The 24,904-nt window shown below is 41.2% G+C and overlaps 1 protein-coding gene across 1 annotated transcript in view; it reads left to right on the top strand.

Moving 5' to 3' along the window:
• Nucleotides 1–13,078, top strand: part of tafa4b (TAFA chemokine like family member 4b) — a 43,223-nt gene extending 30,145 nt beyond the window's left edge. Inside the window, exons 5-6 of the mRNA XM_085159365.1 lie at nucleotides 3,649–3,773; nucleotides 5,919–13,078. Coding sequence (XP_085015491.1) covers nucleotides 3,649–3,773; nucleotides 5,919–5,930 — 137 coding nt within the window. The 3' untranslated portion in view covers nucleotides 5,931–13,078. The remainder of the gene's footprint in view (nucleotides 1–3,648; nucleotides 3,774–5,918) is intronic.
• The last annotated feature ends 11,826 nt before the right edge of the window (nucleotides 13,079–24,904 follow it).

Genomic DNA, 24,904 nt, shown 5'->3' with positions numbered 1-24,904 from the left:
TTGAACATTATTGTGAAAAAATTACAGGCAAGACTGTTGAGACGCAGTGGAAAGTCGTCATTGTGACTTTAGCTTAATAATTTTAAAGCAACTCAGCAGATGATTGTTTTTCCACTTTGTTTTGTTTTGTAAGACAGACTTTAACTGAGACCAAAGAACAACTATTTTACATGAGTCACGAGTCATGTGGTATGAAGCAGCGAGCAATAGGTACTTAATGTTGCTCCCTTATTTCCTGTGGAGCCCCCACATCGGCTGGATCTGCCTATTGCTCAGGCGCAGAATTTTGCCACAGATGTCCTTCCTGATACCCTTATGTGCCCGCTATGTCTCAGGCCTCAGTCGCACAGGCCGAGAGACCTGTTGGCGACCATCTGGCAGCCGCTGATCATGAGGGGGAAAATGTGCACCTCCTGACTAGTTGTGGATCATTTCTTCGGGTTTTCTTGCCAGTCACTAGCATGAAATGGATCACAAAGATGTACATGATGCTGCACTGAAAGGCCCGTTGCAAATGCTTTGGATGGCAGCAGATTCCCACCTTTGTTGTCTGTAGCTTGCATGGAAGACACTAACTTGTCTGTGAACACTTGCCAGTTCCTCTCTGAGCTAAAATGAAACAGTGTGATGCAAACTGGAAACGGAGGCCATTTGTCTTCAAAGTAAAAGTTGTCCTTATTGCTGCAACCAACACATCCCAAAAGGCACAGATTTCCTTCGAAGGAAAACATTCTCCACTGCTTGGTGAGTAGTTTGTGTCTGCAGACAAGTTGGCGTCTCCCATGCAAACTACTGGGTGACAATAGCAGTTCCAAGGAACTTTTCAGTTCAGCACCATATACACCTCTTTTTTTTTTGTTTGTTTTTGTACATAAAAGGCATATGTATATGCCATGCAGTTTAAGAGTTTTGATAGTGATAGTGGATGAAGTTGATTATTTTTGGACAGGTCGCTATTTAAGCCTGTTTCTGGTCTATGTGCGAAGTTAAACTAGCTGGAGGCTGTCTGTGGTTTCATATTTACTGTAGAGGCTCACGAGGGTCAGTAGTGTTAATATAGGTGGATTAGTGAACTATTCAAGATGACTATCTAAATCTTCTAAATGTAAATATTGAATTTCAGTCATTCAAACCGTTGCGCACCTGAAAAGCTTCCTCCATCAGTACAGCGAGGAAAAATACGGCTCCAGTGGAGATCATTTCAGAACTAACTGGTGCACAGTATCGCTGTAATCTTTTTACCATTGACCTGTTGAGATCTCTGTCTGAATGCCGTCCAGTACTTGAATTATCCATGACATCACAGGCCACGTACAAACTCGTGTCCATTTTCTCACTTGACAGGCAGGTTCTTGTGTGTCATGCCCCACCCTCCTAGTAATAGCATGAGATAAGGTGCAATAAACACTAACTCCATAATAGCACTCAAAGGCCATGCCTAGTAGCTCTATATAACACTCTAGCAGTACAAAGCACTGTCGTTGACACTGTAATGGCCACATTAACAATCATTACACAGCCATTGGTTTTTAGAACCGCTTACTGCCACTGAGCTCATGTATCATAACAGTGTGTTCAACATTACGCCTCATCATAGCGGCGAGAGGTTTTTTTTGTGTTGACTGGGCAGCTTCAAGTTAGCTTTCTGCTTCTCGCCAATTTCCACTCCGCCTCAATTTGCTACTCTTGTTTTCCTGTGTTTTCTTTGTTTAATCTGCTCCTTTCACCACTACACTCAGTGATAGTCATCCTCAAACGGCCTCTTTCCTTTGCACCCTTCACTCTGCCTCCCCGAGTTCCTCTCACTGCTCATTTCCTCACTACAAAGATGTTTTCTTGGTGAACAGCTATTATTTAGTCTTGTCTCCCTCCCCCCCGCCCTCCTCTCCCTCTTTCTCTTAGTGGCACTGTTTTCTTCTCCCAGAATGCTTGAGAGAATTGGCCCATGTTCTTTTGCATTATGCAGTTGAAAGTCAATTTTCCTCACAATACCAGCTTATCTCATTCATTTGTTGGAAACAGCAGATATGAAAAACATTTCTTTCTAAACACTATCAGTCCAGCAGCTTAATGATAATGAAGTTGGGGAGATGGGATTCTTTTTTTCTTTCTGCATTCACCTTTGAGACTAAAGGATGGACAGATGATGAGTTAGGAGAGCGGGGACTGAGTTATTCTCAGCTGTCAGACTGTCTCTTGTCTAGAAGGTGGGGTCAAATGATCTGTGAGATTTGAGTGCCAGCTGCTAAGATGGAGGAAACTTTAGCTTTTAATACTGGATAAACTATAGCTCAGCCCAGACTGCATCCACTTTCCTACCTGTGCAACAGGATCCAGTAGCTCAAGACCATCAGTCAAACCATCAAATCAGGTACATTTTCAGTCGTGTGAGGACATGCTTGAAAAACTATAATAACATGACATTCACAAAAACATAGATTCTGCACTGTATCTAGATGTGCAGTCAAATATGAGCGAATGTGCGGCATTGACCATGTTACCTCATTGTTCACCCACATAAGATAGTATTGCAATAATATGAACCATGGCACTGGAACTAAGTGAATATGTCAGATGTCATACCGTTATTCTACATATAAAAGTGTCAAACCTCGGCTGGAATGACGGTGGGGAAGTGTTTTACCTTAACGTGATCAGTTTTCATGCGAGACTACAATAAGAGAAGAAGGGTGCATCGAGCTTTGTTCACTGAAACACAGAAAAGCAGCTTTGTAACAGATCCAGGAGTTGCTAACAAAGAACCCAACGCCACAGCAGTTCTGTCAAAGCGGCAGCTCTCTGAAACATTATCATGCTGGGATGATTTGAGTTATTAGATTTGGTTCAAATATGTCCTTGACTAGACGCTGCCATTAATCAAAACTTAGGTAATTATAATAATTAGAATTATTTTGTTTAATACGATTAGAACAAATATAAAATCTCCACAAGTGTTTTGTCTTTGTGATCCTGCATGCATATCCTGCCGTCCAAGTTTTTCTTAGTTTGAACAGAATAAAAGTTGTTGCAGTCGGTAAATAAAACACAGCTTCTAATTGTTTACTTTAGTACAAAGAGCTCTTTTTGACCTGCAAAAATCCTACAGCACTTCAGAATCAGCACGTTGTCTTAAATAAATGAGCCTTTTTTTATTGATTGTATTTCTTCTTCATAATCATATTTTTCCCTTGGTCGTATGCAATATGAATAATGCTGGTTCCATTCACTTAATGTGTTTTGCTGATTTTGCATGTAACAAAAGGCAATTAAATGATAAGCAGAAATTTCATTTCAATTACAGGAAGTGACTGTCAGCTCCTCATGCAAATTCACACATCTGCACAAGAAGCAAAAAAAAAAAAAAAAAAAAAAAACACAAACAAGTGAACATCAGCAGTGTTGCAGGAGGGAACTTCTCAACTCTTCTCATTCTACTTATGAATAAAAGACCCCAGTAATTTTTATTCACAGTGTGCTGTCCATGGTTCTGGTGGTTTCCAGCGATCAGTGTTAATTATTGCATGGTGTGCTGGTCACGTTGGTGTTGTAAATTTGTCTTATTCTAGCCTTTTGCTATTCATGTCATATAATCCATTTACTAACCCTCCGTCTTTAATTTTCTCTCTGAACATCCGCTCACTACTCCAGCGTCCATTGTAGCCCAGAAGTGGTGGTGTCAAATGCAGCCATGTATGGATGGGGAGGAGTGTAAGGTCCTTCCTGACCTGACCGGTTGGTCCTGCAGCACTGGCAACAAAGTCAAAACCACCAAAGTAAGAAGAATGCATTTGTCTGTTTGTCTACACCTGCCTGCTCTCTCTCTCTCTCTCTGATGTGAAATCACTGATCAACGCTTCTCCTTTTCATGGATTTCTTACCTGTGTTTTTTGCGCTTCTGCACCGTGACCTACGTGCAGTGTGTAACTCTAATTATAGCGTAGCCTTTGAAATCTTTTCATCAGCGTGCTACAACAAAGCGTGTAAAAAAATTATCAGTGCTCACATCAAAAAGTCCCTCGAGAATCATGTGATGTCCAAAAAAATATAAAATAAAATACAAAAAAATGCATGTATTACCAACCTAACTAACATTTGATGTAGATAGATATGACCTTGATCTTCAATTCAATTGATTTCTTTTGTCTGTGAAACATCTTGCTTTAATTAGTGTTGGGTAAACAAACTTTCAACTTGATGACTCTTGCTAGTGTTCGTATTGTATACGCCAGTATATGAAAAGAAAGAACTCAGAAGGGCTTACCAAGCAAATTAAAGATGATCTTGTAAACAGAGATTGTTTGGATCTTCAAAATGCCCACAGAAGACCGCAATCTAATTTAATCACTTATTTCAGAGATCATTATAAATTACAAAGAAAATACAGCACTAATCAACAGGCAAGCCTCCAGGTGATTGCTTGTGGAGCTCCTGTAGTCATATCTCTTCAGGTAAGACGAATCAAAAAGAACAAAGAACAAAAAACAAAAACAACCGTCACAGTAAACCCGAGACCTCTGTACAATCTACCCCACACAACCGCCATGTGATGTCGAGTAAACTGATGCTATTCATATGAGATAAATTGATTTAAATGAGGGCCCTTCATGGCCCTTTATAATCTGCTGAAGTGTGAAAGTTAATTTGTGGGTCTGACGACCGGGCAGTGTGTGTGCATGCGCCAGAGTGCGTGCCGTGGGATGGAGCAGGTGTTTATTTACAGGTGAAATATAAAAAGAGAAACAGTTGGATGGGAAAGCGGCGCAGGCGCCATAAGACTAATTGCTCAAGAGATGGCATAACAGAACAACATCTGTCGCATTCATTAGAATGCATTATGGCTGGGGCCTTCCACAGAGGCTTCACAATTAAGAGTCGTAATTAAATTGGTGAGTGGGGTAGACTGAGGAACAGAGGCACTGCCGAGCTCAGTCACAGGCAGTGGAATTAATGACCCTGGGCCTAACACCAACTCTGGGACTGATAGGTGCAATTATCCCTGTTTTGTTGCACGTTGCCGTCTCTCTTCTTCTTCACTTCCTTCCTCTCTGTTTTGTCCCTCCTACCTTGTCTGATGAGGCCTTTAAGCTAACTGCATCAGTGGACATTAATTGTGAATTTGCAAGGTGCTTTGGGACTGGCGAGCAGTTACTTGGAGACTTGGTGGCAGATGTCACTGTAGATAGTTGCAATGAGACATCGATTCCTTGGCAACTGCTCACACGGCCCTGCTCTCTTACTTTCTCTGCAGCTCTGTTCTTTACATTGGGTCTCTCTTTCTTCCTCTGACCTCCTTGTACCACCTCAGCATATTATTCACCATGATGATCAGTATATGTCAATCTTTCTTTCACTCCCACACGGCGTAGGTGTGTTGTAGAAAGATGCATAGATTGCCTGACTGAGGCATCATCATTTAACAAGGAACAGCAAAAACACCACACCATGAGATCTGTATTTTCATTCTTACTTAATTTAGTTTTATTTGCAGGAGTGGAACAAGCAGAATTAATATTTTATGCATGAACATATCTGGTCATTGTACAGCATAAACACACACCGGACTGGATTTGCTGATGGAAACAAGTTCTTTACATCTGCAATTACACTCCTTCAGCTCTCTGTTCAAGTGTAAACAAACCATTGCAGCTCCAAGACATGTGAAATTCAGCTTAACCAGTTGACACACTGTTGGTTCTTGCAATCAGACCACCGGCTAGACTGCCAACAAGCTCTTTTGGTCCAATGAAAAGGACACAGAGGCTGAAATAGAAAGGAAATTGTTTGACTTTAAATATTCACCCCTGACATCCGATTGTCTCTTTCAAATAGAAACATTTGTTCAGCCACTGTGAAGCACTTCATGTGATTAGATGTCTCTGCGACCCTGATTCTCTTCTCTCTCTTTTTTTTCTTTTTAGGTCACCCGATAGCAAGAGAGCCACCGAGCCATGAGGAAACATGAAGCTTTCCATGTGGAAAGGATGGATGACTCACACATATTGTATTTACTGTAAGATGCGGGAAAGGACTGCTGTCAAGATATCCATCACAAAATAATGGGATTAAACGTACTCATCACAAACTATGTTCACTTGGCAACATGGAGCCACGTGTACAGCATATGTAATATGCTGGTTGTTGAGACCAATGGACTACAATCAGGGTACCAGTGGACAATAAGGCGACTCTTTTTTTCCAATAATGAACAGTTTGGATTAATCAGAAACGTATAATTTCAAACTCCAATTAAGCATTTCAAAGTATATATTTCAACAAAGCTTTCTGGGACGAGCGTAAGATGTGAACTAGAGGCGGCGCTGAGAGTGTCGCTGGACACGGTTCAGGCCTGTTGAACATATACTGGAAACACTGGCGGCAGTCTGGATGGGTACATGAGAGTTAGCAGCTTATAACTAGCAAATAGCAAATTAGATTTAAACGGCTCTTGTGGGTCAAGTCACTACCACAAAGACTGTTTTGCGGGAGTCATTTTGCAGTTCTAATTAGGAATTGCAATAGGATCATAACAACATATTAAAAATTCATGTAAGATATTTGCACTAGTTGAAGCCGTTTGGGAATGTTTTGTTTTTCTAGATATCTCCCATCTTTTTGCTGTGGATGTCACATGAAACTGAAGGTGAGCATTTTGTAAAGTGTCTGACACTTGAAGTAGATAAATATGTATATCACACCTCACTCATTCTGAGTAGTTATTTGTTTAAAAAAAAGGCTCAGACTGTCGAGCTTCACTTACATACAGCTTGGTACAATATGAACTATTAAAGTGTGATTCATCCGTCTCATTTTTTTGCCCAGAGAAATTTTCCAGGCTCAGCCTTCAGAGTTATATATCTTTGATCTATTTTATTCGGTACTGCGACATCTCTTATTTTGACTGTTGAAAGGAGGACCATAAATGCTCAAACAAGTGTGACCTGTTCTAATGTTATTTCTTTCTTCCTTCTTTTTTTTCCTTGCTGAAAATGTTTTCTAAATATTCTGGTTCTTAATCTTTAAAAGCACCACAGATACAAACCCACCGCATGATGAGGTTTCTTTTTAGCTTCTTTTTATTAGACGTGTTAGTTTTTTTGCGCGCACATTACCTATCCGGTCGTTAAGTCTGACGTCACTAGCCGTGTCTGGGCCTAAACTCCGCTGCAGGTCCATATATCAAACGATCACTATGGCATTACTGAGAGTTGAAAAACTGCCTAAAGTCTTTCATCTTTAATAAAATGATCAGCGTTCTGCTCTACCAGGTGTAACAATTGAGTTTAACATCCAGGCATCCATGAAAACGGAATTTATGACATTTAACAGAGTTAGAAGTTAGCAGGAAGTTAGCTCGCTAGCTTCTATCTAAATACAATATAGCATGTCCTGACTGCGGGGTTTTGGAAACAAATTAAAACGTACAGCTCTGTTATCACTTCCAACATAAATGAAGACAGAAAACTAAACAGCAGTGACGTTTGTAGGGTTACTGAAGTTTGGCTAGCTGGTATATAATGATGTGCTACGTGACCGCTAGCGACACAGCTATGTTAGCGTAATATAAACAAGCTAACTTTTTTTCCACTTGATAAAAGTTAACGTGAGTGTTCTCGGTGGTCAGGAACAAATGTAATCACATGGCAGGATGCTGTAAAAGGACCAAACTTCAGCCAGGAGAACAACTGAGATAATCCATCCACAATACGAGGTTAGTCATTCATATACTGCTGCATGGGCTGGGCTGTAGTTACATCCTAAGGTTTTAAAAACTGAGCTTAAATAAATGATTAGCGGTAATAAAAGCCGAGGGAGGTCAACAGTGATCACTGACTGTTTTAGGAGCTTTTTGAGTTTAAATAGAAGAAAATACAAAACATTAAACATGTTAACAACACAAAAGCCATATTAAACGCACACTACTTTAGGCCCGGAAGTAGGATTCGTCACGTCATCACTTAACGACCGGATTGATTTTCTCCAGAATTACTCTCCGTATCAAAGCTTGGGTGAGACATACTGAAATAATTGCCACAGATAATGGCAGTTCAACATTTTGCAAACATGTTTTTTTTTTCTGTACAAGGCTCGATCATTACAGCCCTGAGTGCAGTAGCATCGTGCCCTGTACAAACATCATAAATCTCTCCATTATCTCTGTCCATTCTCACCCATTCCACTCCCCCTTTCTTTGAATCTTTCTCTCCTTCTCTTGTGCCCTCTCTTTCTCTCTTTTTTCCCACTGTAAAGTCTCTGAAACAAATGATGGCACAGATGAACGTTTTCGCGCAATCTACCCCACGCACTGTATCTTAATTTCTCAGCTGTTCGGAGTAGTTTGCAGCTTTTTGCACTGATGCTTTCCAAATCATAACCCCACCACCACCCCACGCCTCTTGTGGACACACAACCAAAAGAAAGTGTTTTTCAAACTGCATCATTCTGCCTCTCTGATTTGTGAATGTCTTGGGTTAGTGTGCCCAAGGGTGAGCCTGGTGGGGGCTGCTCCTCTGTGAATGAGAGCCTCTGCTTTCAGACATGCTGCCTTGTGAGCTATGATAAATTTGTGGGAGCTGAGCAGCTAACTCTCCGGCTCCAATGCCGAGCTCTGAGCCAGAGGGAGCTTGGGGACAGCAGGGCTACCGGTTGCAGGCAGCTCCACTCTCTCATTACTGAGAGGCCTGGATAGCACTGGGCTTCTCTCGGGAACACTGACATGGAATATTTTTAGGCTTACGATGCAGCACTGCAGTTAGGCCAGTCACACCAAACTGCCCTCTTTCCACGAGCGGCGTATCAGCAACAATGGTCCTTTGGAGAGGGAAATATGATGGCATCCTGTAACCGCATTCACGCTCAAGCAAAAACACCTAAGTCCACATGAGCTCATCCTTTTTAAACTTTTTTCCGTTTCATGCATACGCACACGGACGTGGGAGAGCTGGAAGTGACGAGCCTTAATTACAGCAACCACAAGGTAATGGAAAGGGCTTGAGATCTGTGCAACATCAAACTATATGGTGGATCTGTTTCCCATTCGCCCCTCCTTCCCACTCGCTCTTTCCCTCCCTCAGAGAATTCATGTTCTGTAGATGAGCCTGGCGCCTTGCTCCCCTTCGTCCTACATGGCTCTCTGCAGCAGAATCAATATTTGAGGACTATTTGCGCCGCTCCCCAGTGGCTGGGGTTTGACGCTCCAGCTCCACCTTCAGTTTCAACTGTGTTTAGAAAGACAAAAAAAGAGCTGCCAGGGACAGATTCAAACCCCGTCCCAGGTCACCAGTATTTAACGAGAAAATCAGCAGAGTGCACCGTATGTACTTTTACTATTGCTGTGCTGGACAGCCAACTCTGCAGCAGAGAAGCCAGACACTGCTCTGCACAACACTCCACTTGTGCTAGTTTATAAGAAGTAAGTCTAAAAAACCCACTAAGAACCCTTGAGGTATCTTGGAAGAATTTATATTACCATTTTCACCTTTAATGATGCTACACTGAATGCAAATTTAGCAGACATCAATGTCTATGCAAGGCTATATACATTATCCATTCTTTGTGTTTAAAAAAAGCTTAAACCCTGCTTCCAAAACCCCTGTTGCTAGCTAGCTTTTAAAAAATGATGAAAGAAATGTATTCTATGTATAAACTGTGCTTACATCACATTATCTAGTGTGAAAAATAATCTTGTTTTTAACTGGAAGGGGATGTGTCTTAGTGTATCAGTGGGGGTCTAACCTCAAACACCCCGTTGAGACTGGAAGCTTTCATCTCCACGGGTTAGAAACTGGTGGGACCCAGAGGGTAGGATCCTCAGAAGCAAACAAGCAGCATGGAAGAAAAGACTGCAGAATATCATACTAATGAGAGGATAGATAGCTGGAGTAAAAATGGAAAATGAAGAATGACAAGATACCTACAAGAGATAAAGAGGTACAGCTGTAGTGTTTTGAGAAGTGGAGGAGAGTCTGAGGAGAATTTTAAGTATTTCTTTGTTCATGTGTGAAGTCTGGTTGGTCAGCTCCAGAAAGGATGCATACGTCATCAAACCAAACACCAAAAAGTCCATCGCCACACTTGTTGAAAATTTGTGCAATCATTATCTAACGAGGGAGAATAAAATGGATGAAAAGCTTTTGTCTTATTCATCATACTTTGTCAAGTCCAATTTGCATTAGCCTCCAGCCACGTCTGACAAATATGGGTTCGGGATTCATTTTGCGTGAGAGCTGTAATCTTCAGATGAAGTGAGTCGGTGAGAGGCAGGTGAACTTGACTTGGTTGTAGGAAAAGAAGAGTTCGCTGTTGCAGGAGGAAGAGGCTGGAAAGCCTCGCTGTCTGAAAGTGACACTGATTTAATATAAGTCAGAGGCAGATTAGCAGATGAAGAAGATCTGATTGGTTTTATTGTTGCTGGATGGCACTCGCTGGTCTCGTCACTGTCACTTCAGATGGAACAAATCAACCCGGGCCAAAGTGTTTCCTTCAAGAGAGCAAATCATTTTAGCCCAAAACCATATTATTCACACCACATCTAATTGCATTCAGGCCTTTTATTATCGCTGAGCTCACTTGAGAGCACAATGTAGTAATTTCCCTTCATTTTGAATGATGGGGCAGGATGTTAGAATAGTGCAACAGCAATAGCCGTCACGTGTTTTTTATTGGCCACCACAGCTGGTTGGCTGTCAGGTGATGGTATGGGGATTAATTGCATTATCTCCAGTCTCTTACCCAGCATAGAAAATGTGACAAAACACCCTAACATAGCCCATTAAAATTCTATGAAACCAGGAAAAAAAAAAGAGGACAAACAATCAAAAGCGTCTTTAATATTCATTTTGTGGCAGGCCTGCGACTGGCCGATATTGACGGTGGAGTGAACGGGGGGAGACATTAACATCTTCTCCCTCGCTGCTTCCTTTCGCTGAGCCGTCCCTTGCTGCGTCGTCAAACTCACTTATCTCTCTGAAGCAATTAGCCACTGGAGGCTCCATTGACCTGAGCCTTTGTTAGACTAACGGGTTACATTAGCATGGCCGTAGCCTGGCAGGCTTGGCAATGCATGTGTTGTTGCCAGTGCGAGCAGCACTGATAAAGAGGGGCCCTGCAGTCTGTGGGTGTGTGTGTGTTTGTGTGTGCACAGGAGGATTAAGGAGCTATTATTAACATATTTACTGTCCATTACCATTTTGGCACTTATACTGAATACCTACTATATGCACTCTGTATATATGTATATTATACACGTGTTTGCTGCAGTCCTGTTTACATCCTGTCTCATATCTGAGTCAATATGGTTTTCTCTGCATTTATGCTATGACATTCAAAAAATTGAGAAGCTGAATGCAAAGCAACACTGATAATGTACACAGCAGATATCAGACTTCAACAATATGCGTCCTGATGCACAATACTCCATTGTATTTGCTAGCGTGAGGTGCATACATACAGTAGAAGTGACAGATTTAATTCTGCCTACTGACACTTTAAAATTCCTCAGATATGCACATGACAGTAAAAACACTGCTTGCTCTCTCAGCTGAGCATATAACAATAGAGAGACCATGCACTTAGTTGGGGAATATGGTATGGTAACAGTGCTATTTAAAGCCCACATCTATTTTGTGAATATTGCATTTACTTTACTGTCACACTGTATGACTGCCAGCTCCCGACCATATAACAACAGAGGGTCCATATTTAGACAGCATATAAATATGCATTGAACTCTCTGATAAACAGCCAGCATTTACGTTAAGCAGAGAAATGGGCTACTACTGCTAGAGTGTTTGCACCAATGACAACAAAAGCTAAATATGCAAGCATTATTCATAATTAATTATCCAAGTGTGATACTCCTTCCTTATTTACCAAATTAATGGTTTGTTTTCCTGAGAAATGTCTCCTGTCTGGCATGTTGGGTGGAGAAACAGCATCCTCATAAATTTCCCTGGCAGGTGGGGTATGGAGAGAGTGATGAGACAGAACAAGGGAGGATCAAACACAAAGAAAACCATTAGTTCCACTGACTCGCTGCTGATTTTTACAACTTTAAAGTCATTCCTTGCAGAGACCTTGGAAATTCTACCATGCTGTGGTACTTGTCATGTAACAGCTAGCCATTCTTTGCTCTACAACCATGTGTAAAACAGTGGGTTTTTCCTTCATTCAACTTTATGCATCATTGAATTATGTAACAGTGGTTTTGTGTCCAAATTGTCGACTATAATGGATGTCTTCCTCTTGTCATGTCATATTTTCGATTAGGCTTAAAGCAGCACTTTGCCGATGCTTCTCGTGTAGCCATTGTCAGCTTTTAGAAAGTACAGCTCCAACAGAGCGTTAAAATGAGGCTGGTGTTACACTCACCTTATTTAACAAGGAATTTCACTCTTAGCTGTAAGGTCTGGTGGGGAGACAGAATCTGATATAAGACGGGAAGCATCCGAGCATTAAGAAAACCTCATTCAACATAAAGCTCGCACTTTTAATAAAACAAATCACCTCGAAAAATTGTTATGGCCCAAGCAGCAAAGGCGTAGATAACACAGGAAAAATGTCTTCAAAAATGGGCTTTTTAAAAATTTTAACCCCCCAAAAAAGAAAGTTCAAAATATAATTAGCGGGGCCATAAAAGAGGTCAACTAAACACAACGCTACTCAAAACGTAACTTCCAGAAACTCAACCAAACAAACTAAACACAACTTAACTCACAAACTGACCTAAACACAAAGACACAAGAGGCACAAAATAACACAAGTAAACCTAAAACACCCCAGTTTCTGAAATGCACTTGGTTGGTCCTGCTGAGCAGGTTTGTGTTTTCAAAGTGCTCAGCTCTTGGCCACACCTTTTCACCCAGACAGGAAACAGCCACCTCCCCAAACCAGGAAAGATAGAGAAACATAATTAGTATAACAGAACACATTTTTAAAAAAACCACACAATTCTAATATGTGCGCATTCACTTTTAGGTTTAGGTAAAGACATTAATGAATAACATTATTGAAATAAGTGCAAACCAAACTAATGAGATATAAGGTATGGACTGATTTTTTTCCCATGTGTGGCTGATGCCATCGCAATAATAATGAAATGTTAAATAAAAATCTTTTGATTTGCCCAGACACGAGTAGTAGATTTAAAAAAAACAGTACCAAAAACAATATAATTGCAGCCTGCTTTGGAATTTGCTTACCTGTATTATGAAGTTAGCTCTAAGTTAAGTGTGCAGGTGAGAAATAACTGAAAACAATAGGTGCTCAAATTTTACGCTGTGGTGTAGAAGTAGACACCACTTTATCATGTTATGTGTGTACAGAAAAAAAAACTGTGAGAAAATTCATTGACATATAGGAGCTGCAAGCTTGCTAGAGGAGGTGGCGCTTTTTTCTTTTTTTCTTTTCGTATAATAAATTGCACTGAGAAACAATGCTGGTGCTTTCTGTCCACCAGCTATCCTGGTGCTCTGCAGAATGATTTTTAGACATATATTTTCAGAGTCTTCTGAGCGTAGCTGCGCATCTGCTGGGACTGGCAGCCAGATGCTGTGCCCTCAGCCAGACCTCAGCCCAGATGACAAGCTCCACAAGCCGTGATTGGCGTCTCTCATCGTGCTCTACCCTGTTCACCCTCATAGCTCAGGGCTTTCTGCCGCTCCGGCTGCCTCTGTGCCAGCCTGACAGATGCCCTGTCGGAGCAGATGTGAGTGGTGTGGAAGTGGTGGGGGATGGCAGAATAGAGCTAAATCACTGTGTAATCAACGTGTGTGGCTGGGAGGTGATGGGGGCTCAGCGGGCACGCAAACATTTACAATTGGCCAGGCAGTCCTTGTAAACAGGAGTGGTTGTACAAAAGAGGCAGGTTGAATAATTGATAGCATGTAAGAGGATCTGGCTTTGGGGGATTTTGGAGCATTGATTCTGGCTGAGAGGGAGTGAGAAGGGGAGAAAGTGGAAGGCTTTCCTGGTGCCAACCTGTATAAATGCTTCTCTCTTTCCCTTAGACCCCACCTCTGCACTTGCCAGGTATAGTTTTTCTTGTCCGCCTCTGTCTTTTTGTAAAGCTTTTCTGTATGAAATAGTGGGTAGGCCCTTATGCCAGTGCCTGACAACAGCATAGCCAGAAACAAACAAAAGAGCAGATGGCTGGAATGAGCAAGAGTGAGAGTGAAAGAATAGAAAGAAATGATAGAATGAGAGGGATGCGGGACGATTTACAAAAGTGAGAGGGAAACAAATGGGACAACCAGGCCCAACAGCGCCAGTGAAGAGGTAGAGGGAATGCACAAAATATGAAAAAAGAAAACCCAAACACTACTAATATAAGTGTGGGAGAGTTAACCTAGATGAAAACCCCAATAATTCAATTTTACACACACCAAATCAAAAATACACGCACCACATACTGTGGTAACCCCTACATCTCACCAGCTGCGGAGCTCATAAAAAGAGCTGATATAAATAAATTCACCAGCTTGGTTTCAAGCCCTGCTCTTAGTCTGCCAGCGAGCACACACAGGCATGCACAACGCAAATGTGCAGCAACGAACGCAGACGAGAAGCACACACAAGCCACACACAGCCTCTTTTGACTTTGCACACTTCACATTCACAGCATGTCCGCAGACTGAGAAACAAGCTTATCTGTGGTTGTTTCGCTCGAGCTCTACTTTGCAGCAGCAAGAGAAAATGTCTTGAAGTCTTATTCTTGTCTCATCAAACAGAATAGGTATCAAGATGTGGCATTTCACAACACCGGTCACTTGTAAATGTGCTGCTGCCTTGTTATTGTTGTGTAAGTGATGGGCACTCACTCTTCAAATGCAAATTTGTCTTTGAACGCAGCTGTAACATCAGCTGCTTTGACTGTATATTGCCTGCTTTTATCAGAATCCATCAGAATATTGCACTCCAATGTTGTGCGCTACAACGTTAGAATAATTCATACATCAAAGTCCTAACATATTCACATTTGTCTTCATACTCGGATGGCTGCGATTGCTGCGGTAATTTGAAGTCCTCGGTCTTGAAGTCTTCCTGAAACTCTATGCAATTAGCTATTATGGCTATGCTAATGCTTCCCCTCCTCTTGGCAATGGTCTTAGCTTTCCTGTGAAGTTCATATATCATGGGGAAGGTATGAAAATAAGGACCTTTGCTTTTTATTCACTTTTTATTTGCTTTATCTTTAGTTCAAGTAAGGCCGCCTTTTATGCATGAAGTAACTGAGAACAGTGGGTGGCTTCTCCGAGACAAGAGACATGTGTTTGTTTGGCATTGGGTGGGTGGGTTACATCATCTAACTGTCCGCCTCATGGCCATGCACTCCTCAGTGCCGAAACAAAGACAACGCGCTAAGACCATCATCAGAGGAAATTAGCTCAGTAGCTTTGAAAGCGCTCGCTTCTCACAATAGCCAGTGGCCATGCTAAATCATTAGCCTGTCACTTCGTTGGGGTTGAGTCCAATTATTCTCTCAATCCGCCTCCAAACCAAATTGCATTATTGCAATTATATCCATTGCATGACATATTGTCATTGCAAGGGCGTATAAGATGGGAAAAGGAGGAGTGGGGCTAAAAAAAAGAAGGAGATGGAAGGGGGAAATAATTCTGGTGGCATTATCAAGCACTGAGGAATGTCTCCATGTTTGCTAGCTGGCTCTTTAAAAGGGCACATTGATTATGTTTTCTGCTTTAATGGATGTTTCCAGGCTATTTAAACTTCTCTCCCAATCACCCTTCCCCACACTTTTTTTTTCCAAGTAAGATTTTCCCTTGTTAGACTTTGTTATAGGACCAATCCATCTAACTTGTTACACAGATTTTTCTGCTCTTCTTCTCGCTTTCTCGTCACTCTCAGCGTATATCTGCACACTTTTCCCCTGTCTTCCTTTCACACATCTCTCAACACATCTTTTTCTGTCACCACACCCTTGTCATCAAGCTGTCAGCGCTAATCAGGGCACGGTGCAGCTGATTGCAGTGCATCAGATCATTATTGAGACCTTCCACTCTGATGAAGTCCGAGGTATAATACAGTGCAGTCCCGTCAGCCCCGTCGGCAGTCATGTTGGAGTTATCTGCTTGTACTGTAGATCACAGCTACTGCCAAGAGATTCAGCGCTGCCACTGGGTGCATCATGCTGAGGTGTTCAGCAGTTACACTAACCGTCTTCATATGGCTGCACTCCAATGTCTTACTTGCTACAACTCTACTTTCTTACTATACGATTAAGTACCGCAAGCGAAAGATATTCTTTTGCAGTCCCACTGTTACTTTTAAGATCGTTTAAAACATTTTTAAAAAATAGACTTTACTTTTTAGCCATTATTCTTGTGTAGTCAGCGCTCACGCTACCCTTCTCACTATCTTTTCCTTCCCCATTTCTTGCACTGGATAACTCTGTTTATGTGTTTGTTAGTGCGCCCTTGTGCCTGTGTCTGTCTGCAGTGAGACCTTGGACCCAGATGTAATTAGACTTGGTAATGATGTTTACAGCTTAAGCCCTCTGCTAATGATAAATGCACTTGACGTATGTAAGTCCAGACTACACATGAAAAAGACAGTGTGGGACATGCCCCATTTCAGTTAGTCAGCCATCACTAATGTATCGTACTTTTACACCCTGGACCTTGTGCACATGAGAGGCATGTTCTCAGAGCTGCTTGGAGTAGCCCCCATTTTGACAGCTAACAAATTAGTCTGGAAATATTCAAACATTCAAACTACAGGAAACATACTGACTAATCTTACACATCTCTTGCTGATGCCTGACATATTTATTCTGAGGACTCTTCACCAGTTGATGGCACAGCTCCATAAGTTGTTGGTCAAATCATTCTAAAAATAATCCTTCTGTTGGTCACAGGGAAATGTCCCTAAGACAGGTGTGGAAATGGACCATGCATTTAACTCTGGCATAAAGCCAGAGGCTTGACATTATGAAAGAGAGAGAGATGCCGTGCTATCGAGACTCCTAACCACCTGCTCTCTCTCCTTGCTCTCTATCCTGCCTAGGGGGTCACCATGGACACACTTAGAAGACCTGCACTTAAACTCCTTGGAATCAGAGTCAAATAAATGTCCCCACTTACTAATCCGCTCAGTGTGTGTGTTTCTGTGTATGGTTCTGCGTGTCCTTGTGTGTGGTGAATACACTCGTCTAGCCCCCCTGGGAGTGAGATCGTGGGATGGTTGGAGCTAGGTGTAGGGTGATATGACAGCGCTGGGGCGGAGCAGGGCCAGACGGTGCAGCTCCATCTGTGGCCCTTCTGTTCCTTCACTACCTGACCTTTGACTGTCTTTAGGTGTTACATGACAAGGATATCTGAGCCATGGCCCTTTAGGAACACTATTGCTTCACACTCACTCTATACACACAGGTAGCAGTTTGTGCATAAATAAATCACACCTCAGATACAAAGTCATGTGTATGTGTTTGTGTAAAAGGGTGCTTCTGGGTAAGAGGAGATTTTGTAGCGGCTCCAATTCACACTTGACACTGTGCTAAAGAGAGAGGGAAAAAAAACTGTCACTTCACGGTGCTAATTTGGGTGTAATATCCCAAAGTCAGCCAATTCACAGAGGAGAGGAGAAAGAGAAAATTAAGCATCTGCTTCATTTCCCTAACTGGCCACAGCCAGACTCATTAACAAGAACTATGCTCATCCAGAGAGGCTCTACTCATAGAAACATGCAAACAGCCAGTTAAAGAACGAGAGTATGTAGCAGACTGTAAAAATCTGCATCACTGCTCACCTCGATTTATAAAGTCATAGAATCCAAGTGAGAATCTTTTAGAGAAATTACACAGCAGATTAGTGCAAACCAATGGTGATTACTTAAAGGAACCCTTCATAATCTAAAATAGAGCGATATTCCTGACATTGCTGTTTATGCGTGCTTTGAGTGAGTAAGAACATCCTGCATTAACTTCCTAGGTGAGGATGGTAAGCTGCGAGGCCAGCTCAAACAAAGCTCTCTATCACACTGCTGTTGCCTGGCAAGATTTCTGGGTCACTGAATGTGAGAGCTGAGCTCATAACCAAATGGCTGTTGTCGCTGAACAGATGGGATACAGCGACTGTTTGTTGCCGTGGCAATTGCAAAATTTTCAGTTAAGGGGGTTATAGAGAGACACGGGAATCAATTAGGTTCGGATTGGGGCAAAGTTCTTAAAATTCATCACTGACAGCCTAATTACAGGGGAATAATGTTCTGATAATTACATTTGCAATAATTAATACACTTACTGTAACAAAAGGAGTGCCGCGAACACACTCATCAGCTAATAGCTTATTACTTAGTTGATACAATCAGCCATTCTGTAACGAGAGATGACGGAGCTACAGAAGTAAGAGCAGAACAATAGAGTTTGCCAATGCAGATGTCTAACATCAGAATATATTCTGAAGAGTCTAAAAGAGTCTGAAATGCATGGCTGTCAGTAAGAAATACCAACGAATCTATTAGCATTTCATGTAAGTGATGAGTGACATAAGCACTCAGCATTAATCTGCGCTAACATGGATTGAAATATTAATGAATACATGAGTGTCTTCTCTTACCTTTGATTCAGCTCTCTGTGTGGTGTATGTGTTTAATTAAGCGCCGAGTTAAAACTTTTTTTTTTGCAAAACCGATGGAATTCATAAGATTTACCCAAGGCTACCAGTAAACACTGCAGCAAACACTTCAATAAACAAAGCTAGCCTTAGCAAAACATACCCAATGATCCTAAGGGCTAAGACAAGCAAGATGTTTAAGGTTTGTTGAAAGAAGCAAGACTGCCCAATTATGTTCACAGTTCACGGATTTCTTTGGGGCAGCGAGGACGGAAAAGACTGAAATAAGAACTCTATGTTCGTCGGTGATTCTACACATCCGTTCTATCGCTGAGGTCCCTGCCAGGCTGAGGGAAGTGTTCATTAGTACAACATGTTGGAGGGACATCAGTGCTGAAGGCAGACGCCAGACATGCCAATCAAGGCCGTGGGTGGACAAGGTCGTCCTTGACTCCAGGTAAGCTATCCTAGTTGTTGCTTTTTCAGCTGAGAAATATGGATCACAGTTTATACAGCTCAGACTTTTTTCAGGTTTTGTGGGAGAGAACAAGCAAATGTCAATGGGCTCCTGCAGAGGAGGTTTATATTGAGTCCTTAGTAAACAGATCATTGATTGCTTAGATTTTAATGTTTGTGCCTAGGTGATGAAAAGGGTGCAAACATAAAACTCCCTGATTGTGCCTTGAAAGTATTCCCTTTAATATCTGCATGCAAATAAACTGAGAAAAAAATAACTACTAAGGGGAAAGTTTTAACATATTTAACTGTTTTAACATATTACAGTATTTATAACTTAGCTTACATGTTCAATGATCATCAATCTGATATTGATTTTGTATGTAAATAGCTGCAGTATTACATATATGTAGATGTGTGTCTCAGTAGTTAGCTGCAATTTTTCCAGCTTCATGAAAATTATCCTACCATCCCATGCTGTAGCTGGTAATTTAAACCCATGAGAAAAGGCTACATTTTAATTAATTTTTGCATGCTTGGCGGGTAACGCACAGGAAACCCTGGGTCATGATCAAAGGAACTAAAAATGCTTATTAGAAAAAGTTAACGTCATCGATATCCACAGGGGAAGTCATAAACCATCTCCTTATTATTGCTCTCGGACACCTTTGCTTGTGTGAAATGGTGTTGTCTGCAGCAGTATAAATGCTGGAAAAGCCCACGAGACCTGACTGCCTGCCCTGTTCTCAGCTGCCTTGACAGATGTCAACATGTGAACAATTGTCCTTGGGTAAAACTCCAGTGGGTTGGGTGATATGTGTCTATATATGATGTAAGCTTTGGGAAATGCAGAGTCCTTGAGAGTCTGAGGCTTTGTTTGAAAAAAAAAAAAAGTGTTATGTTTTCTTGTGATCGCCAAATCTGGTGTAATTTTTAACACTGAAGAGGAAAAGGCTTCAAATAAAGACTAGACAGATGCAGATAACACAATAGGAATTTAACAAATTTTGCACCTAACAATCACAACATGAAATATTACAGTTTGTGTCTATTACTAAATATTTACTTTCTGCCCTCCAAAGATTTTCTATGAATTTCGCATAAATGCATTTTGAACTGCATTCTGAATTCTGGTCTTGCTGTGAGATGACCGTTTACGTGGTGTCTGTGGCAACTGTGTGTTTTGTCAGTGTCATGTCATGTGCAGTGTTGGGACTAACGCGTTATTAAGTAACGCGTTACAGTAACTACGTTATTATTGTGGTAACGAGCACGGTAACTAGTTATTATGCCAAAATCAGGAACGCGTTAGTCGTTACTGGGATTTAGATAGGGTCGTTACTCGTTACTTCGTGTGGTGGCTATCGCGGAGCTTCCACAGATTCAATAACATTAGCAAGTGTTGGAGGCCAGCAGGTGGAAGAGAAGGAAAAGAGACCCAAGGCGGCCGCTGGTCCAAGTGTGAACTGAACTTCAGGTAAGAAGTTATGACCTGCAGTCTATCTGGGTCAGATATAAACCAAGTTTAGGTGGAGTTTATTTTCGTTATTCTGACTTTTTCCGTACTGCGTACTAGCTAGCATGACGGAGTTTCTATACAGCTGGGTGGGTGCTATGATGTTAACGATGTTAAACTTTATTTTGTTCATAAGTTATTAGAGTTGCCAACCGTCCCGTCTGGTATTCAGAGAAAATATTACGCGTTTCTTATTGAGGTGAAAAGGAACCGTTTCTCCCGTAATTCGGCTACATTTAAAAAGTCACAAAGCTGGAGTTATTCTGTGTCTTTGCTGCACAGCTGCCTCTTCGTCTCTCATTCTACCCCCTCCCTCTCCTGTTTCTACTTCAATCATGAAAACTGATCAATGATCAGCTGATCGGCTCTCTTGTTTGTTTATCACCCACTTTGCGCCAGAAAGAGGAAACCAGCCGATGTCGCGTTAAACAACAGCAGCACGTTTAAGCTTGATCAGCTGTTGTTAGAATTTATTTAATATTAATCCCTAGTATCAGCTGATGTTTGCTGGAGCCACAGCTGCAAAAAAGCTGCTGGTCATGATGTCGGTTTGTTTATCTGGTGAGAGGGAAACATGAAACCAGGAGATGTCCTTACTGAATCATCAGAGCTGAACAGGTGATGGAGATACAGGTTTACCTTTTAGGTGACATAAATGAGTTGAAGGGAAGTTATGAACTGTTTCTGAGAGACAGATAACCCCAGGATCCTTTTTAGGTAGCTGACAGCTGGTAACTGTGCAGGAGCGGATCTAGCAAAGTTTTGCCAGGGGGGCCAGGTGGGGCATTAACAGGGAGAGGTGGGCACAAAGAAATACTTTTCTTTCTTATTCTCATTTAAAATGTCTAGCTTTTAAAAAATAATTATCTGAATCTTACAACAAACGATTGATGCATATATACCATCAAAACAGTGAACATCACTGTCACAACAGTGTTTGTTTTTATTCAAAGGCTTTATGATTTTTCCTATAATGGCCGGTCTCTAGTCAAAATGCCCAGGCCGATTTTTTGTCCCCGTCCAGCCCTGTATGCAGCTCATCTGCAGTCTGGTGTTACCTACATCTTCCTATTCAGAAGGCAGAATTTCCGAGTTCTGAGTACAATCAAAGCACCACGACTGCAGTTTTTTGTGTTGGATGTAAAAGGCGCACATGACGCTGTGACGTAGGCTAGAATCATGGCAGCAGTCAATGACGGTCCAGGCGTGGGATTTCTCTCGTGGAAATATGTATTATCTTTTCCTTTCTATTGGTAGGTGGCACAGTGCACTTGTGGCAAGTAAGCAAGCTAGAAGACTGGCAAAGTTATGGAAGCAACACATTAACAAGAGAATTCTGAGTAAAACCAAAGTTACTTTCCCTAGTAACTAGTTACTTTGAAAGTAACGAGTAACTTGAAGTAACTGAGTTACTTTTGATAGAAGTAACTAGTAATGTAACTAAGTTACTATTTTAAAGTAACTTACCCAACACTGGTCATGTGTAATGCTAGGCCCAACTTTAACTTGCATGCAATCCTCTCTTCAAATACCCGGGCCCTTTTTCAGCACAGCAATCATCAACTGGATCTATCTAAGCCAGTGTGTGCCAGTTGTTGGTGTCTATCTTGCAGAATTTGAGATTTTTGTTCAATGTGTCTTTATACCTCAGGAGTGGGCACCCAGAACACCTTGTACTGGAACAGAGTATATGATCCTGTACTCTTTGTAAATTAACTGGTCCAATGCTGAATGGTGTTGGAAATGTTTCTAAAAAAGTCATGAGCAATGATCATTTAAACCCTGTTTTGAATTTGATCAAAGCTGAGAATTTCAGAAAAGCTCACAGAGACAGAACTTCTTTTAACACCAATTTACTAATAGCAGACAGGTTGCAGGAGACCAGTTGCCATAATTTAGAAAGCCTGATGTTGCTTTTTCTTTCTTTAGCCTTTGTCATGCAGCAGTTGTGGGAATTTCTTGTGCTATCTGAGAATTGTTTGGCTTGTTGGTAAGTCCCACAGTAATAATTTGAATATTTTATGAACTAAATTAAATTCCCTAACAACAACTAAATACATGCCTAGCAATTAAATGTTAGGCATATATTTATTTCCTGGTTGGAAATTGTTTTGCGGGTTTTCTATTAACTCATGCAAACTGTACTGACCACTAGAGAATACTCCGCCTATATTCACGTGTCAGTGCAATTCATATCTAAAATCTGGTTTATTGCTAATTTGGTCAGCTATAGGAAAACAAAGTCTGACTTGTATAAAGTGCATGTTTTTGGATGCTATTTAGGTTTACATTTAAAATATATTAAGAAAAGAGTAATAGTTTAATTTTGGCTATCTTCTAGATTTAAAATGATGGTTCAACAAATCAGAGTCAAAGGTGACTGTCAAACAGCAGAGGAAAAATAGGCAGACACATTCAGACACTTTCAGCCTGGTGCACACTGACTGCACACAGTTGGTGAATGTAGAAATACAGCAGCAAGGAAGATGCTTCCTATCAAAGGGCTTTAGACTAGTGCTTTCTTTTCAAATTATGGTCCCCCAAATCATGAGACATCATAATTCAAAACACACATCCTTATTTGAAGCGTCAGAGCTCTTCTCTGCACTAAAATGAGTTGCTTTTTAAGTTGACCTTTTAGTGTCTGCCAGCAAATCTTGTGCATCATTGCAGGAAGCTGTTGGAAGCAATGGAGTGAGTCCTGACTTGATCAGACTATGTGTCTGCCAGTCTGTCTGTCTAGCAGACAGGTATATTGACTTTCATTCATAAGACATATCTCGCCGTTTGCTCGGGGTAAATGTTAGCGCTATGACTATGCTTGACTGATGCTGAATATCTCTCTCAAACCATAAGTAAATAATACCCTCATGAGAAACCCTGGCTAGGTGGCTACTGGCTGTCAGTGGGGCATTCACATCTCTATTACATCTGGCAGGGCATGACACAACTCAGCCTGTTATTTACAGCTACTCACATTCTGCATGCTGTTTTATTTCTGACAGTCTGGAAGTTCTCCAGCGTCATCCATTTCTTGGGGAAAATATGGAAACAGACAATATTTATCTACTCAATAAATTTACTTAAAGTTACCATCACTTGCTGGACAAAGAAACCATTTTTTTTCTGTATACTACCACAGTGGGTTTTAAATCAGCCAATCCAGATGTGATTGAAATGCAGATTTCAGCTTTCACTCAAATGGTTTTACAAACATTTTCTATTAACCAGCCCAGAAACACCAAACGGACACAGACGACACCCAAAGTGGATGATGACAGTATTATTTCTCTGGTTAAGACACACATGTTCACAAGAAGCAAATCAAGAACACTCTACAGATACATCTAGCACCTTCAGTCACTGCTGTCTACAAACAAGAGACACGGTCATGAATGGAAGTGCAATAAGGTGTAAACCATCGGTTACACTCAGGAACAGAAAGGTCAGACTAGACTTTGTCAGAAAAAATCTAAACGAGCCTGCACAGGTCTAAAGCATTTTTTTGACAGATGAAAATTAATTTGGATCAGAATGATCGGAAGAGAAAAGTATGGAGAAAGGGAGAAAGAACCAAAACATAGCACATTATCTGTCACACATGTAGGTATCATTATTGAATGGGAATGAAGGGCTGCTGGTGGAACCAGGCCACTAGTATTTATTGATGATGTGACTGCTGTTAAAAGTAGCAGGATGTATTCTGAAGTGTACAGGTCTATACTCTCTGCTCAGATTCTGCCATATTCTGCAAAACTGATCAGGTTCTCAGTGCAAATGCATAACCTGAGTTTCTCAAAGAAATGAGACATTCTTCAATGGCTAAATGAGTCATGTTATTATCACCAACAATAGCAATAATAATAACAATCATCACCATCATAATCATATTGAGTATGTTAGTTTGTCTGATTCAGCCTTTGTAAATGGGGGACTGTGTATAAAAAGGTCTGTAATTCTGAAACCTTGTCAAACTCTTGTATTAAAGTTGAAACTAAAACGTCAATCACATCTTAATTATTTGACTTAAAGTTCAGTGTGATGTGTACAGAGGAAAAACGTAATTTTGTCTTTGTCTCGCAATATTAGGGATCTAAATGTAAACCCATCTGTTTGTTTTTTATATCCTCTCACTAATATTTTGGATTATTTATAGCTTGTCAAAATCAAATCATCAATCAGATTTTATTTAAACCCAGGTGTCATCCACATAACCTAAACAAAGACTTGCTGGTGTTCCAAGGTAGGATAACAGAGGACTCTTTTCTGCTTCTTCCATGTGCAAGTTGTACACAATGGGTGAACTGGGGAACCATGGCGCACCCATGTTTCTGCCTGTAGTGCTAACCATGGTATGTGAAATAGG

The sequence above is a fragment of the Neolamprologus multifasciatus genome, chromosome 5, assembly GCF_963576455.1.
Source record: "Neolamprologus multifasciatus chromosome 5, fNeoMul1.2, whole genome shotgun sequence".
Taxonomy (NCBI): Eukaryota; Metazoa; Chordata; class Actinopteri; order Cichliformes; family Cichlidae; genus Neolamprologus; species Neolamprologus multifasciatus.
The sequence above is the reverse complement of the archived record's forward strand: the minus strand, read 5'-3'. Positions and strand labels throughout refer to the sequence as shown.